Below are 17,954 nucleotides of genomic sequence, written 5' to 3'. Positions count from 1 at the left end.
AAGATCTGTTATCAGTAGGTTTCTTGAACAGAGAGGTAGCCAGAGTTACTGGTGTGTCGTGTTCTGGATCTGTTATCCTGACCTTAACATCCAAGAAGCTTAGCTCTCTACCTCCATCCCCTGTGAACTCTATCCCGTAAGTTGATGACTCACTGTTGAGTTTAGAGACGAAATCCTCAAATTCCTCTTTCGTACCTCTCCATATACCGAAAATGTCGTCGATATACCTTTTCCATAATCTGATGAGTACATCCCACTCTGGTATTTTAGATTTGAGATGTAGTTTGAGAAATTTGAGGAATGTGTCAGCCAAAGGTCTAGATATGGAGCCGCCTGTTGGTACTCCTTTGATGGCTTTGAAATACATGCCTCTGTACTCTAGAGTGGAGTTTTGAAGACAGAATTCGATGCATGGGAGTATGCCGCTTCTGATTTCAGGGGTTAGGGTTCTATCCTCTTCCAGTGCTGCTTTGACTGACTGTAGAACGATGGTCTGGTCCATGCTCGGGTAAAGGGCTTTCACGTCTAGAGTATAGAGTAATTCGCCTTCTTCTATTCCGACTTCTTTTATTTGGTGTAGGAAATCGTTTGTATCCTTGATGTATTCATCACTAGCATAGTTACGTGAAACTTGGCCGAAGTGGTGAGCAAGGAATTGTTCAAGCCTGGTTGTTGGAGATTGGGTAAGAGCGTGTACTAATCTCGATGGGGGAATGGTCCTGTCTAGGATTTGTTGGGGGTCTAGTTTGTGGATCTTGAATAGTGGGTATGGTATTCCTGTCCTTGTCTTAAAACAGGTTTTTCTCATTTTCCCTCCTCTTTCTGTGTACCCCGTAATGGTTTCTAAAATCTTGTTGTTGAAAGAGCCGTTATTGATTAGATTTTCAATAAGCAACTTCTGGTTTTTAAGAATTCCATCATTAGGGTCTTCTGGTAAACTGCTGTAACCATCTGATTTGCTAAGTTCAGCTCTTATAGCTTTATCCACATCCTGGGGGTTCATCACAAGGACACTTCCTCCTTTATCAGCTCTTGTGAAAACCAATTTACCAAGGCGCATCATGCTCTTACACCAGTTTTGGCCTCTAGTTTCCGCTTTTGTCAGGTTGGGGGTGGGTCTGCTCAGTACTATTGTATCTACAAGTTGTTTCATTTCTGTTTTCAGTTCTTCGATTCCTGGTTGTTGAAATGGGGGCCAACCTGTGCGCTTGATGTAGAGTGCTTTAGGAAATAGATCTGTAGGTACGGTGTCTTGCTCTTCCCGATTTTCCTCATCGTTGTTCGTGTTATGATGTGCTCTCCATGCTATATTTCTTATCAGCTCCCTGGTATCGTAGTGCAGTTTGTCCCTATCCGGTTTTCTGGAACTGACGAAACCTGTGCCTTTGGCAAGGAACAGCTTCGCTTCTGGTGGTAGGGTGATGTCTGAAAAGTTTATGACCATGTTGGAGTCATCTATAGTTTTCAGTCTAGCAGCCAAACGTTCCTTCTTTTCAGCTGCTTTACGATGTTTATAGTGTTTCCGGCATCGTTTTTTATACGCCTGCTGGCTAGCAGAACGTTCGGCTCTTTTCTGATAAAGAGGCTGATCAGTAGGTGAAATAGGAGTATCCCCCATTTCAACAACCAGGAATCGAAGAACTGAAAACAGAAATGAAACAACTTGTAGATACAATAGTACTGAGCAGACCCACCCCCAACCTGACAAAAGCGGAAACTAGAGGCCAAAACTGGTGTAAGAGCATGATGCGCCTTGGTAAATTGGTTTTCACAAGAGCTGATAAAGGAGGAAGTGTCCTTGTGATGAACCCCCAGGATGTGGATAAAGCTATAAGAGCTGAACTTAGCAAATCAGATGGTTACAGCAGTTTACCAGAAGACCCTAATGATGGAATTCTTAAAAACCAGAAGTTGCTTATTGAAAATCTAATCAATAACGGCTCTTTCAACAACAAGATTTTAGAAACCATTACGGGGTACACAGAAAGAGGAGGGAAAATGAGAAAAACCTGTTTTAAGACAAGGACAGGAATACCATACCCACTATTCAAGATCCACAAACTAGACCCCCAACAAATCCTAGACAGGACCATTCCCCCATCGAGATTAGTACACGCTCTTACCCAATCTCCAACAACCAGGCTTGAACAATTCCTTGCTCACCACTTCGGCCAAGTTTCACGTAACTATGCTAGTGATGAATACATCAAGGATACAAACGATTTCCTACACCAAATAAAAGAAGTCGGAATAGAAGAAGGCGAATTACTCTATACTCTAGACGTGAAAGCCCTTTACCCGAGCATGGACCAGACCATCGTTCTACAGTCAGTCAAAGCAGCACTGGAAGAGGATAGAACCCTAACCCCTGAAATCAGAAGCGGCATACTCCCATGCATCGAATTCTGTCTTCAAAACTCCACTCTAGAGTACAGAGGCATGTATTTCAAAGCCATCAAAGGAGTACCAACAGGCGGCTCCATATCTAGACCTTTGGCTGACACATTCCTCAAATTTCTCAAACTACATCTCAAATCTAAAATACCAGAGTGGGATGTACTCATCAGATTATGGAAAAGGTATATCGACGACATTTTCGGTATATGGAGAGGTACGAAAGAGGAATTTGAGGATTTCGTCTCTAAACTCAACAGTGAGTCATCAACTTACGGGATAGAGTTCACAGGGGATGGAGGTAGAGAGCTAAGCTTCTTGGATGTTAAGGTCAGGATAACAGATCCAGAACACGACACACCAGTAACTCTGGCTACCTCTCTGTTCAAGAAACCTACTGATAACAGATCTTTTCTACAGAGGAACAGTCACCATCCTCCTCATGTCTTCAAAAGCGTTCCTTACTCACAACTTCTAAGAACAAAAACCATATGCTCAGATGAGGACACTTTTATGGAAGCAGCACAAGAGATTATGGGAGACTTCAAGAAAAGCGGATACAGGGATGCAGAACTTAAGGCAGCATTAACCAAAGCTAGTCTGGTTAACCGAGATCAACGCCTTACACCGAGGGAGAATACCAATGAGTCTATGCCAAATAGTGAACACTGCAACTTGATCCTCTCAACACAGTACTGCAAGGAACTCAACGAAATCAGGAGCTTCCTTGAAGATAAGAAACAAACTATTGAGCATATCATTGGTAAGCAGGTATCCATAACAATAGCTCACAGAAGGGACAACAACATCGCAGATGAAATGTTCAAGAGGCGGAGATTTGCGACAACACCTGCTGACTCAGCACCCAACTCCATCAATACGGCGGACATAACATCACAAGCTTGCAATAGACCTCGCTGTCTTACATGCAAGCTAACTAGTGGAACAGCAAATGGTACTTTGACAGTTAACAAACAGATTATCAGAATTGACATGCGGCTTAACTGTAGTAATGAAAACGTGATTTATGTAGCCCAATGTAAACTGTGCGATAGTGGCTTTTATTTCGGCCAAACCTGGTTGACTTTAAGCACACGAATGAACAGCCACAGGGCAGCTTTTAAACCAGGTTGTTACACTAAATCGGCCCTTTCCATGCACATATCTGAAATGCACCAAGACAAACTTTCTGAGAAATTAAGCAATTTTAATTTGGGTATTATTAAACAATGTAGTAGAGAGGAACTTAACATGTTTGAAGATATTTATATCGAGAAATTTAAAGCGAGGATTATTGGGTTAAATAGGAGCAAAGTTACCGGGAATTAGGTCCGATGTTTGGCGTTTTTTACCCTTTACACTTACACACACTCTCTCTTAGGTTATTAGCAGTAAAGTGTACTTTTTGCTTGCGAACGTGTTTCCTCCTTTTAACTTCCTATCTCAGTTCAGTCTTACTCTGCACGTTTTGTAGTTGTTTTGGCCCACTCCATGCTTTCACAGTAGTTACCTTATTTACATTACCTACTTCGTACATTTTCCTACTGACTTTTTCTTTTGAATTTTACTTTTATACTTTCGGAATGTTGTTTATTGATAATTGATTTCAAATTTCCCGCTAGATGATTCATCGATCCTGTTGATGGCGGTAAGCCGAAACTAGTCGAGACTCTGCGGATCATCCCGAGATACGTTGTATCACTGCTTATGCTCAATGATATCTAAAAAATCTTAAGATCCTAACGTATTTTATCTTGGGAGGATTGCGGCTAATTAACACCCTTGCTGGACAATCTCTACTTTCCTTAACGTCAGCGAAAGCTTTATCAATTTGACGTATTGAAATACCACACGAAACAGTTACCAGATGTTTCTTATCAATTTATATATACAACTATATATAACTCAGGCAAATTTTGAAAAATGAACTTGAAACTTCGGGAAAGGTTTTAAATTATCAAGCCAAATGTGTGCAAAAAAATTTGGAGTTCTTAGCTTAAAGCGTTCTCATTTTATGAAGACAATAGTGAAAAAGAGGGAGTGTCACGCCACGCCCACTGTAATTGGGCGTGGCTTACGAAACTTTCAGGAAATCTAAGTTTGACCCATATCTATAATCTCTGAAATTTTGGTGCAATTTGGAGACGAATTACGTGAGTTATTAAGAGGTTGCGTGTGGGTAGTCACTTTTGGGCCACCCTGTAGATATCTAGTATACGGCACTTTAGCTTTACATAGACCATCTGGGGCCTAGATAATTGTTACAAATTAACAAAATAAAATCATATGTTTAGCCTAATATTTTTAAAATGTTCTTTTAAAACGTTTTAATTTTAACCAGGACGCATATGGAGACACACCACTACATGATGCCATTGCTAAAGAACGGAATGAGATTGTAAAGTTACTGATAGACGCAGGAGCGGATCTGAAAATCCCTAACGATAGAGGCTTCAACGCTCTACACCATGGCGCTCTTAAAGGAAACTCTGGGTTAGTACGCTTTACACTTAGAAAAATATAACACTTTAGAACACAGTACTATAGCACACTATAGGTAACACTAGACTATTAAAAGCTTAAAAGTAATATTAGGTATTAGGTAACCTATTTGATCACACATAGCTTGCTTGGTACGTCAATTTAAGCTTCAATCTGGTAACTCGTAGGAGTACGTAATGTAACAACACGTTGTTGAAGAGTGTGCGTGCTGTAATTAGTGGGGTAATTAATAACTGTGCAGAACAGTGTAATAGTGTATAGTTGGTGCATTGAGCACGTACTACACTTTAATTACACTACTACACTTTTAATTATAACTACTACTACACTACTACACTACTACACTACTACACTACTACACTACTACACTACTACACTACTACACTACTACACTACTACACTACTACACTACTACACTACTACACTACTACACTACTACACTACTACACTACTACACTACACTACTACAATACACTACACTACTACACTACTACACTACTACACTACTACACTACTACACTACTACACTACTACACTACTACACTACTACACTACTACACCTTCAGCAAGAAGCTCAATGAGTTGAGAACTTCCGGTTTAGTTTAGACATTAGTAATTTTGTGCCCAGAATTAGAAAGTATTAGCGATATTAGCGATAATTAGACCTCTATTTTTAGGGCGTGTGAAGAAATCGTTCTTAGTAGTTAGCATACACATGTTGCGCAATGTAGATATAATATTTCCAGCAAAGTAGATATATATCTCCCTAATACGTGTTCCTCCATAATGTATATATATATATTACAACACAGCAACTGACATGACAGGGGTGACTTAATGCACAATTACAGTCCATTGTGCGCTACAACTGAGAGACAGTGAGCGAGTAGTGACACAATCAGACACAGCACTTTAGTAGTGGTTCTGTAGTGTGTTCGGCAACAAAACAATACATTAGATAGACACATTTAGATGATATCACCATGACTGCACCTGAGTGTGATCTGTGTCAGGTTCTACTGTCGGGCAACCCCCCCCCCCCCCCCCCCCCGGTTATTATTCAATCTTAAATCGTAACTCTTGAATATTAACTCTAGAATCTTGGGTAAATTACATAAGTATTGAATAGCTACCCGGGGGGGGGGGGGGGGAGCTACATATCCATGCTATTAAGGTGGTTCTCACCAAAATTAGCCAACCCAAATGACCTCACAGGATTCCTGTGACAGGAAGTTCAGTGACCGATTCCAACTCACAAAATTTGATTTCGAGAAAACTCATTTCTGTAATCGATCATTTCCTGGTCAAAGTGCATTTTTAGGAAAAACACAATTTGTTTCATGGAGAGGCTATAATTTAATCATTTCTTGTGGTATCAAGTTGAAATTTTGCTCGAAGTTTATTCATATCTAGTTCAAGATGTGTGTAAAATCTTGATATCGTATCTGAAAAGACTGCGTTTTTATACATTTTAAAAGTGGGGGGGGGGGGTCCAACCCGATGTCCGATATGAGGGTTGATGAGGCCAAAATCGGAATCGGAAAAATCGGAAAATTGAGAAATTTTAGAGAATCGATCTCTAAAACCTCTCAGAAGTGAGGAAGTGATAAAAAACCCCTACATATGCTATATTGTTATGAGAAAACGAACTAATTGGACATTCCAATAGTATGTTTTATGTGTTTTTCCACTGCAGGGGCTAGTATGCTCACTACTAGTTGGAGTTGTCATGTACTCCCAGACCCGAGTGCTTTGGCCTCTTGACGTGAGATTGATTGTTTCTGCTCATTAATTTTATCCCTGTTACTTGTTATTATGTATTAGTACAACACTAGGGTTATATTTTGTGGTCCGGTCTTTAAACATACCATAATATCACTAGTACACTGCACCTTAAATGTATAGTCAAGTACATTTGTATCGTAACACATGCTTGGCTGGGGGATCATGTTTTGTGTCCGTTCGGTACCCTGTATTTTCAAAACGGACAAAAAGTAGGGCGGACAAAAACAGACAAAACATTTAGATGTCCTCCTCCTCCTAAGTCTTCCTCCTCCTGAGTCCTTCTCCTCCTCAGTCCTCTTCAGTCCTCTTCCTGACTCCTCGTCCTCGTCCTCGTCCTTCTCCTCAGTCCTCCTCACCCTCCTCCTCAATCCCCTTCTCCTCCTCAGTCCTACTCCCAGTCCTCCTCCTTCTCCTTCTCCTTCTCCTTCTCCTTCTCCTCCTCCTCATCCTCATTTCTCCTCCTGATCCTCCTTCTCCTCCCCATCAGTTCTCCTTAGTCCTTCTCATCCTCCTCCACCTCCTGAGTCCACCTCCTGAGTCCTCCTCCTCAGTCCTCATCCTCCTCCTCAGTCATCATCCTCTTCCTCCTGAGTCCTCCCCCAGTCCTCCTCCTCTTTCTCCTCCTCATCCTCCTTCTCCTCCTCATCAGTCCTCATCCTCTGTCCTCCTCATAATCGTCCTCGTCCTCATCCTCGTCCTTAGTCCTCCTCCTCCTACTCCTCCTCCTCCTTCTCCTCTTTCTTCTCCTCCTAATCATTCCTCCTCCTCAGTCGTCCTCCGCCTCCTCCTCGTCCTTAGTCCTCGTCCTCTTCAGTATTCCTCCTCAGTCCTCATCCTCCTCATCCTCCTCCTCCTCCTCAGTCCTCCTCCTCATCCTCCTCCTTCTCCTCTTCCTTCTCCTCCTAATCAGTCCTCCTCCTCAGTCGTCCTCCTCCTCTTCATTAGCCCTTGTCCTCATCCTCCTAGTCCTCGTCCTTAGTCCTCGTCCTCATCCTCCTCAGTCTTCCTCCTCAGTCCTCATCAGTCTCATCGTCCTCATCCTCCTCCCCAAGTCCTCCTCTTCCTCAGTCCTCCCCCAGTCCTCCTTCTCATCCTCCTCATCCTCTTCAGTCGTCATCTTGTTCCTCCTCAGTCCTCCTCTTCCTCCTACTCGTCAGTCCTCCTCCTCCTCCTTCTCCTCAGTCCTCCTCCTCCTCCGCAGTCCTTCTCCTCCTCGTCAGTCCTCCTCCTCGCCAGTCCTCCTTCTCCTTCTTCTCCTCCTACTCCTAAGTCCTCCTCCTCCTCCTCAGTCCTCCTCCTCCCTCTCATCCTTTTCCTCCTTCTCCTCCTTCTCCTCCTACTCCTAAGTCATCCTCCTGCTCCTCAGTCCTCCCCCAGTCCTCCTCCTCATCAGTCCTCCCCCAGTCCTCCTTCTCCTCCTCCTCATCCTCAGTCCTCCTCCTCATCATCCTCCTCAGTCCTCCTCCTCCTCAGTCCTCCCTAAGTCCTCCTCTTCCTCAGTCCTCCCTAGTCCTCCTTCTCCTCCTCCTCATCCTCAGTCCTCCTCCTCAGTCCTCCTCGTCCTTAGTCCTCCCCCAGTCCTCCTTCTCCTCATCCTCAGTCCTCCTCCTCAGTCCTCGTCCTTCTCCTTTTTAACAGTCCTCCTCCTCAGTCTTCCTCCTCGTCCTCGCTCTCGTCCTCCTCCTTCTCGTCTTCCTCCACACCAATCCTGCTCCTCTTCCTCAGTCCTCCCTCTCCTCTTCAGTCCTCCTCCTCCTCAGGCCTCCTCGGTCCTCCTCTTTCTCCTCAGTCTTCCTCCTTTTCCTCCTCCTCCTCATTTCTCTTCCTCATCCTCCTCCTCCTTCTTCTCTTCCTTCTCCTTCTAATCAGTCCTCCTCCTAATCAGTCCTCCTCCTCAGTCGTCCTCCTCCTCGTCCTTAGTCCTCGTCCTCATCGTCCTTAGTCCTCGTCCTCATCCTCCTAGTCCTCGTCCTCATCCTCCTAGTGCTCGTCCTGGTCCTCTTCAGTATTCCTCCTCTGTCCTCCTCAGTCCTCCTTCTCCTCAGTCCTCCTCCTCCTCCTCATCAGTTTACACAATTTATTGTTACTAAAATGTTTTTAAACGCATTTGAGTCTGTAACATATTGACATGTTACTGTTACTGACTCAAAATGTGCCCGAGAATTTTTTTGTTTAACAGAGTTTTACTCTCCAGTACTATGGAAAAGTTGTTACATGATAAATAAAGATTTTGATAAATAAAGTGATTTTCATCCCTTTTAATGTTATTGAAAATTGTGTAGACTATTCTTTGTATCTAACTGAGGATTGGAAGTTTGAGAAAGGACCATAGTCATTAACCGTGCTACCCATTTCTGCAGATAGCCTGTTACAAATTGTGGAGACAATTGATATCAAAAGTTACTAAAGCGTTCGCTATTTGTTACGATTGTTATTACCAACCGTACCTCTTTCAATTGTGGACCGGGGTGGATGTTTCTGTCAAACAAGAGTTGGTACGAACTACGACATTGTGTTGTTTTTCGGACGAAACGATTCTTGTTTGGAACAAGATACCGTTTTGGGGTTCTGGGACCACCACCAATCGATTTCTTGTCATATTTAAGTACAGAAATAGCTACCTATATCGCCTAGAAACCTTAGAGGGAAGATTTAAATTTTCCCGATTTTTCCGATATGAGGGTTGATGAGGCCAAAATCGGGATCGGAATGATCGGAATTGATCGGGTTGGACCCCCCCCCCAAAAGTCAAAAAGCTGAAATTGTCCTTTTCAGGCTTATTTTGACCAAACAGTCAGTCAGGGAACATCGGATTGTTTTGATGCTTGACATGAAATTGTTCTCTGAATCCTGGCGCATTTTTGGATGCTCTCAAAAATGCGTTTATTCAACTGGAAAGTTGATCTTTTGGACCTCAAAGCCAAACAACAAATTTAGGCACATTTTTCGTTTTTCATATTTACAGATTTTCCTAAAATTTCGATAGGAATGTGCTAGAGACTTTTAGAAGGGTGCAAAATAACCGCAACTAGCACATTTATATAATATGAGTTATGAACAACAAAACACGCTAAAATGCTTCCTTTTAAAGTTATGGTTAAAAAAGTAATTTTTTATCTGCAAAGCCAAAAAATCACTACACAGGACATGTTTCCAGATAGCACACTCCAATAACTATGATTATTAAAAATATAAAATTGCACTGCTAGTGGTAGGGAGGTGATGCTAACTTAGTACTTACTAATATCTGACTAATTACTGACTAATTACTGACTAATTACTGACTAATTACTGACTAATTACTGACTAATTACTGACTAATTACTGACTAATTACTGATTAATTACTGATTAATTACTGATTAATTACTGACTAATTACTGACTAATCTCAGGGCGGTTCAGCTGCTCGTACAACATGAAGGTTTGGTGGATATAAAGAAGGAGGACGGTTTCTCGGCTCTACACCTAGCAGCTCTCAACAATCACAAGTGTGTCGCTGAGATCATGATCAAAGAGGTAACATCTTTTATGAGAATACTAGTACTTACCATGCTGTAATATCCGGATAGGAAACATTATTATGAGTCACATTGTTGTGATGTTTAGAGTTCTATATTTCTGATAATTCCGTACATGCAACCAAGGGATAGTGCTATTTTTCAGGTAAAGGAAACTGTTCAACGTTTCAATGTCACTACATCATTTAAATACTTTTAATATTTCCAACACTAAGTCTATATTATAACAAATAATTTGAGAGCATGAATATGTTGTTACATTGGAACGTTAAACAGATTCCTTTACCTGAAAAAGAGTAGTTTCCCTTGGTGACTTGGTCGCATTATATACAGAATATCAGAAATTGTGAACTCAAAACACTTCCCATGCTAGTACAATGCTATTATATTGTAAATGTCTACTCAGAATACTAGTGTATATACTTATATAGTGCCATTGTGCAGCGAAGCCCTTAGCTGTCAATGTCGTACATTTAGTTTTGTGAAACGTCAATCTATAGTTCTGGCTTTTGCCCTATTTAGAATACACTAACGTCATGTAAAACTAAAGTTTCACTACACAATACACACTCTACACTTTGCTAAGGGATTATATTACGATATCAATACCAGAGCTCGACCGGGATACCGGCCGGGATTTGGCATTTTTGTCCCGGTCCCGGCCGGGATTACCGTTTTGGCCGGGATATTAGCCGGGATTTAAAAAACAGAATTTCGATCTTTTTAATCCAATTTAGCTTCAAATTCATATTTTATTACTTTGACTTAGACAAATGAAACGACTGTTAAGAATCGAACTAATCGAGATAAAAATCGGAACTCGAAGGATTGATTAGATTTCAAGCTCATCTTCATCCGAAGATATAATAATGAAAATATACTTGTAGTTAGTACTTATTACATTGGTCAATGGACCCTTTATACGAAGCTGAAGGTTGCTTAAAATGTTCCATTTCAACATAGAAATATCGTGAAAATCCCGGTCCCGGTCCCGGTCGGGATTAAGCTGATCCCGGTCCCGGCCGGGATTTCAGTTTCATCCCGGTCCCGGCCGGGACAAAATTCCGATCCCGGTCGACCCCTGATGAATACTATTTGTGTAACACTCATGTATTTTTAAAAGTTAACAATTGACCTATATTTAAAATTTAAATAACCTTAAATCTGAAGAATACGCAACTAGCAAGTTTGTAAAGAGTTTCCACAGTGGAACTCATACTATTGGTATCCTCACTATGACTATAGTTCATGATAAGGAGAATACCACATTACAATATAATATATACTTATATGATATATATACTTATATATATATACTTATATATATATATTATATATCCATAGACATATTATATTATATATTATATGCTATTATTAGAGAGCCGGTCACGTACTAATTAGAGAGAATGTCATCAGCATACTGTACAACTAACTAGGAATACGCAACACCATGATATAAACACTGTATATAAATATAACACTAGTATATTTATATAAACACGCCTTAGTGACACTACCGTGACTTAGTGACACTACCGTGATTTAATGCGTGTGAAAGTACTTACTGAGTAATACTCACCAAGTACATTCAGCAGTAAGTTAGTTTCTGCAAACAAACCTTGTGTAATGTTAGAGTGTAATGTTGTGTAATGTTGTCCGAGTGTTTTGCTTTCGACAAGCAAAAGCCGGCCCTGTGACAATCCAGCAACTCAGACTACAGTTAAATGTAAATACACAGTAAATACACAGTACACAGTAAATACACAGTAAATACACAGTACACAGTACACAGTACACACTGAACTGTACATTAAACGTGTGTCATCACCAGTTATAATACTCCATTATAGAACTCCTCGTGTATTTACACTGAGTCTCACACTTATGCCTCTCTTTTTTCAGGGTAGCTGTGATATAAACATCAGAAATGGCAGACTCCAAACTCCGCTTATATTGGCTGTCAGCCAGGGACACACCGCTATTGTGGAGCTGCTGGTCGAGTTCAGCTGTGAGGTACGTTTCGAGAATACTGTGCTCTGATTAGTTAGTTTGTGTCAAGTTTCGATAATACTATGCTCTGATTGTGTAAGTACTCAGCTACTATTGCCTACTGGATATATATTTATTTTCGTCACTTCTGGTCTATATGTAGCTGCGTACGTGATTCCTAGAACTGTAACCAGTGTGTTAACAGCTGGCTGGTCAAGATGTCGTGAAAATACATCACTGAGATGTATTGAGAACATTATATAATATATATTACATAACGTACTATTATATTGTTAAGTCGTATTATTGTATTAATCTCATACATTAATGATATGTACTGTGTACACGTGCTTAATGCTTCAAATGTATATAAAACACACATGCACGGACACTAACAGTGTAACACAGTTATTACTGTGTAACAGTGTAACAGTGTAACAGTAACTGAGTAACTGAGTAACACAGTGTAACACAATGTAACAGTCACTGAGTAACACAATAATAACAGTGTAACACAGTAACACAGTGTAACACAGTAACACAGTGTAACACAGTAATAACAGTGTAACACAGTAATAACAGTGTAACACAGTAATAACAGTGTAACAGTGTGACAGTAACTGAGTAACACAGTGTAACAGTGTGACACACGGTAATAACACACTGTTCAGGTGGACGCGCGGGACGAGGAGGGCGACACAGCGCTACATCTCGCACTGGTGCGACAGAGTGTTAGCACTGACAGTAGCGCTTCAGACACCATGACACGGGTAACTACACTCTTCTTACAGTGCTAATTAGTTAGTTCTAATTAGTTCTTACAGTGATAATTAGTTAGTTCTAATTAGTTCTTACAGTGCTAATTAGTTACAAGAGTCTTAGTTAAGAAAATAGTTGATTAATTAAATTGTCTTATTTTTCAAGTGCTGCCCAATCTGTTATCTCGTTTAACATGATAGGATTACACATGATTACATCGCTTTGTTTAGGATCTGCTTTATATCTATAGTGGAGAATAGTGATGATGTTTAACTTATATTCACAATCATACATAAGTAACATAATAAAACTAAATTATTTTTATAATAAACGATTTAAAAAGCTTAACTAATTGATTAATCTAACCAATAATGTAATCATCAAACAACATCTCAGATTCGCACTCATCTGGGAATGGAAAGTAGTGACGGTAACACTGGGGAGGCTATAGCTTGTTTCCTCGCGCAGGCGGGAGCTTCCCTCATCATCGCCAACAACAAGAACAAAACACCCCTAGATCTCTGTGCAGACCCCAAACTCAGAACGATCCTCCAGGACTATTCTCGAAAGTTCCGAGAAAGGTGTGATATTCTTCAGATTTGTTCTTACTTTCACAATTTTGTAATATTTTAATCATATCAGAGTGATGTGTGTTTATAACAAAATACCAACGAAATGAGAGATAACATAGCGATGATGTCATGGTAACCCTTGGCCCTCTCTGTTTGCAGGATGGAGGAATGCGAACAAGCCGCAGGAGTGCCCACTCCCGACACTCTTTGTACACTGTGTGAAGAAGCTAAAGCTAACTTGGAGTTTGGGCCTTGTGGACATGTCATTATGTGCGCGAAGTGTGGCGAGCGGATCAAGAAATGTCTGGAATGTAAACAAATCGTTGAGAGCAGGAAAATCATTGATAACGACCCGCAGGTATGTTGGGTCTCCATTCCTATGATCTATAATCGAATTTTTAAATCCAGTGTTACAAATATGTCTGGAAATAGGACACTATTGATATTGCGTCACATAAGATATCAGTGCAAACTGTAAATTTACACAGTAAAGTGTAATCTTTGTTAATTCAGGTATGTATGATATGCTCTAATGATACAGCAGAAGTGGTATTCCAACCATGCGGCCACAAAGTCTCGTGCTCAGGTATTGTTTTCTTTGCTCTGCATCTTAAATTAGGTTCATTTAATTCCGTGAATATCTTGCTGCAATGCTTGCATCACAAGGAACCTTATTCTGTCTGCTAATATCTCCGCGCGGCGCACAGAAAAGCATATAATTCCAACATTTGCACCATTCTCTTTATGAAAAGTGACCATAACGTAAGTAGCCAGTATAACCACGCTCTTTCCTAAGCGCGCAGCTGTAGAAATAACTAATTGCTACCTTCACCAGTTTACATTATACCTTACAGTAACATTAACATTCCTCAGCATGTGCTAGGAGAACGAAAAAATGCATCGCATGCAAGGCTGTAATATCGAAAAAGACAGGTCTCAAGAAATGTAAGTGTACAGACCACCACTACCTTATCTAGGGCTGGCGTCCATCGAATTGGTGCTGATTTGAACTGTATTGAAGTTATGATCAGTAATGAGAAGCCATAAGTTACGTGATGTATGTATATACACTGTGCGTTACAACGCAGTGTTCTAACTTTGACTTTTGTAAGGAGTGAGACGTGGCAGGATGGGTGAGTTTCGTGTGAGTGTGCGTATCCAGATATTATCTAGTTACTATAACTAGATATTATCTAGTTAACTATGGTTACTATAACTAGATATTATCTAGTTACTATAACCAGATATTTTCTAGTCACTATGGTTACTATAACTAGATATTATCTAGTTACTATGGTTACTATAACTAGATATTATCTAGTTACACTCCGTTTTTTTATAAAGATGGTTAATTACGTCGAAGGCTTCAGCGTCTTTAATTTTGACCATTTTAAAGGCTTCACCATCTTTTAATTCATCGCAACCCCGTCTTTAATTTTCAAAGTGCAAGAATCCTACGCTTACATTACAAACTTCAGTAATCAATATAAATGAGCATAATAAGTGTAAGAAAGTCAGTTAAGACAACTCTAATCAATTTTACCAACAATTGTCATAATGAGAACATGAAATCTGCTTTATTACATCCGATCTATTTTGAGACCTGTTGTGGCGTCTTAAATTTTTCGATTTTGAAGCGTTGCCGACTTTTATTTTATTTCATTTGAAGGCTTCGTCTTTATATTATGAAGGGCATCTTTATAAAATAAACGGAGTGTACTATAGTTACAAAAACTCGATATTATCCAGTTACTATGGTTACTATAACTAGATATTATCTAGTTACTAAAACTTTAACGAGATTTCATCTAGATACAAAAACTATAATATCTAACAGTAAAGTAACTACAGTGCCGTTACTATAGTGACTATCCAAGTTACTAAAGTTACTATAGTTACTATCCTAAACACATTCTCTTTGATATAACTTCAATACAGTTACCAGTGTCTATAATACTACGTGTAAGCATCCTGCTACAACCTCATATAACAACACGTGTATACACTTCATATAACACGTGTCACCAGTGTGTTTCTTTGCATGTGATTTTAAAAAGCATTGTTCATGAGGGAATGTCGAACCTCCTCACAGCAATATCTGTTAGCTTTTAATGAAATCCATTCTGAAGATTTATTCGATTACTATTCCTTAAGCTAAGCATTTATCTATGTTTATCATCTGCTAAACACTAACAGTACTACATTTTGCTCACTGTGTACCAACATGGTTTAAGTATCGTACCACTCTCTTGTGCAATAAGATAACCATATAAGGTAAAGTAACCATGGTAACCCTCCTTAACCCCAGGTAAAACCAGTACATCAGAGTCAGAGCCTCCAGGAGGGGAGCTGAACGTATCAGCCGGGGAGGAACAGAACTGTGGTATCTGCCTGGAGAATCCAAAGAATGTGGCCTTCATGTGTGGACACAGAGTGTGCGACAAGTGCGCTCCTCAACTGAGAGATTGCCCCATGTGCAGAGTCAAGATAACACACACCATCAGACTATATTAGTGGCCATAACAACGTGTAGCCATAGTAACCAATGGTTACTCACCGTAGTAACCAATGGTTACTGATCATGATAACCACGAACTTTCTCCATCTGACCAGCATCTTACGTGATGACACCAAGACTCAGAGCTCATCAAGTTTATTAGCTGTTTTCTATTTAATTTTGTGTGCAATGAAAGACTGATTTGAGGATTAAATTTCTAATTTTTAGTGCTCACCATGTTTGCGTTTATAGACGCGGGGATATACATTTTCTCAAGAAATCCAGTAAGGGATACCGTGCTCAAAAAGGTGGAGCGAAATGACCAGATCTGTAGACAGTTTACAGCACGTGCTTATTTAAAGAGTTCTTCTGGTTACGATATTCTCCCCACCATTACTTACGGTTACAGAAACCACCGTATGTAACACCGTCAGAGTTATCTATAATAAAATAATAAGGGGCGGGGATTCTAAGAAATAACAAGCATCCTGTGTGAATAAATTGGATGTTAAGTGTGAATCTTTGGTTTTAGTCCAGGTATTTAATAGTGAGGAGCTTTGTAACGCACATCGTGACGTAATGTGTCACGTGACGTAATGTGTCACGTGACGTAATGTGTCACGTGATCAGCCACGTGACAAGATGGCGGAGATTTCAGCTTTTTATCGCTGGTTTTAATATGAAAAATGAAATGCGATAGATGTAATACTGCAGACTACTAGATGCAATTAGGTCTGTTAACTAACTTAGCACACTGACTTAAAGTTGTAGTAGCTAGTCTAGTTAGTAACTAATCACCGCTAATTCTTAATTACTGCCTCCTTTCTCCCCAAAGTGTCTCATATTTTTGTGGAATTATATTTTGTTAGTGGGAATGGTTAGAATTGCTGATTTTAGTTTCTTATAGTTACCCCCCTTCAATCAGCGCACATGTACGACTTGTACCATGTACGTTAATTTTCGTTCAATCTTCACTTTTTACACGTTAATTAGCGGAATAGCGATCATGTTATTATTTTTATTGGCATACTAGCAACATGAACTCATGAATTAATTGTTGAGCGTGCGTCCCCTTATATGGAGCATTTTGGATTTTCAATCTTGTGGTGAATCTTTTTGTTGACTGATTGATTACCAAAAGATTGTCTTTAAGTTGAACTTGTAAAAATAAAGATAATTTAATGATATTTTCCCATATACATTCTGTGTACAATTTGTTAAACCATGACTAATTTATCTGATAGAATTACAGCCAGGATTGCTTTAAACAAGCAGATAACATGAGCAGATGTGCTTGTTTTACAATAGAACTAGTAGTTACACTTTAACAGCAGGACTGCAATGTTAATAATCGAGCAGGATTTTCATTTGATAGCAGAGGTCTGTAGCATAGAGTATGTAATATCCGGATCGGGCCCTTATCAGGATAAGGAAAAGAGAACCTTGTCGCAATGAACGGGAACACTGCAAATTTTGTCCCATCATCATAATATTCATAGCTGAGTATTATAATACAGAAATCTCTGGATTATACTCATGTAGAACAGAGTGTCCATTAAGCTCTCTTATTGTCGCAGTGAGGAAGTTGATCTTATAGTTATATAGATGTGGATACTGGCGGGGAGGTGATAATTGTTTGTTTACATTTTAGGTCGAGTACATGTTCAGCAGGCTGAGGAGGTGATAATTGTTTGTTTACATTTTCGGTCGAGTACATGTTCAGCAGGCTGAAGAGACGCTTGTAACGCCTTCTTGTTACCCCCCTTTGAGGGCCCCGAATTATTTTCTGAACGAAAGCTCAAAAATAACCGAGAAATCGACCTTCTTATTAACTTATTTTGAGGACCGTTTCTAGCCTAAAATTGCACGAAAAATCGATTCAGCTAGGATTCAGAACCTATAAACACTTCCTTATCCCTCAAAATTGATGTTTTATA

The 17,954-nt window shown here is 40.0% G+C and overlaps 1 protein-coding gene across 2 annotated transcripts in view; it reads left to right on the top strand.

Moving 5' to 3' along the window:
- The window catches only part of LOC134812740 (E3 ubiquitin-protein ligase MIB2-like), a 34,158-nt gene extending 16,942 nt beyond the window's left edge, over nucleotides 1-17,216 (top strand). For both annotated transcript variants that reach the window (XM_063820285.1, XM_063820286.1), the window contains exons 13-21: nucleotides 4,736-4,887; nucleotides 10,075-10,198; nucleotides 12,103-12,213; nucleotides 12,861-12,959; nucleotides 13,345-13,529; nucleotides 13,680-13,878; nucleotides 14,034-14,106; nucleotides 14,394-14,465; nucleotides 15,829-17,216. In XM_063820285.1, the coding sequence (XP_063676355.1) occupies nucleotides 4,736-4,887; nucleotides 10,075-10,198; nucleotides 12,103-12,213; nucleotides 12,861-12,959; nucleotides 13,345-13,529; nucleotides 13,680-13,878; nucleotides 14,034-14,106; nucleotides 14,394-14,465; nucleotides 15,829-16,034 (1,221 nt within the window). In that variant the 3' untranslated portion in view covers nucleotides 16,035-17,216. The remainder of the gene's footprint in view (nucleotides 1-4,735; nucleotides 4,888-10,074; nucleotides 10,199-12,102; nucleotides 12,214-12,860; nucleotides 12,960-13,344; nucleotides 13,530-13,679; nucleotides 13,879-14,033; nucleotides 14,107-14,393; nucleotides 14,466-15,828) is intronic.
- The last annotated feature ends 738 nt before the right edge of the window (nucleotides 17,217-17,954 follow it).

Source organism: Bolinopsis microptera, chromosome 3 (assembly GCF_026151205.1).
Source record: "Bolinopsis microptera isolate Bmic1 chromosome 3, MBARI_Bmic_1.0, whole genome shotgun sequence".
NCBI classification, from domain to species: domain Eukaryota; kingdom Metazoa; phylum Ctenophora; class Tentaculata; order Lobata; family Bolinopsidae; genus Bolinopsis; species Bolinopsis microptera.
Note: the sequence above shows the minus strand (reverse complement) of the source record. Positions and strands in the feature narration are given on the sequence as shown.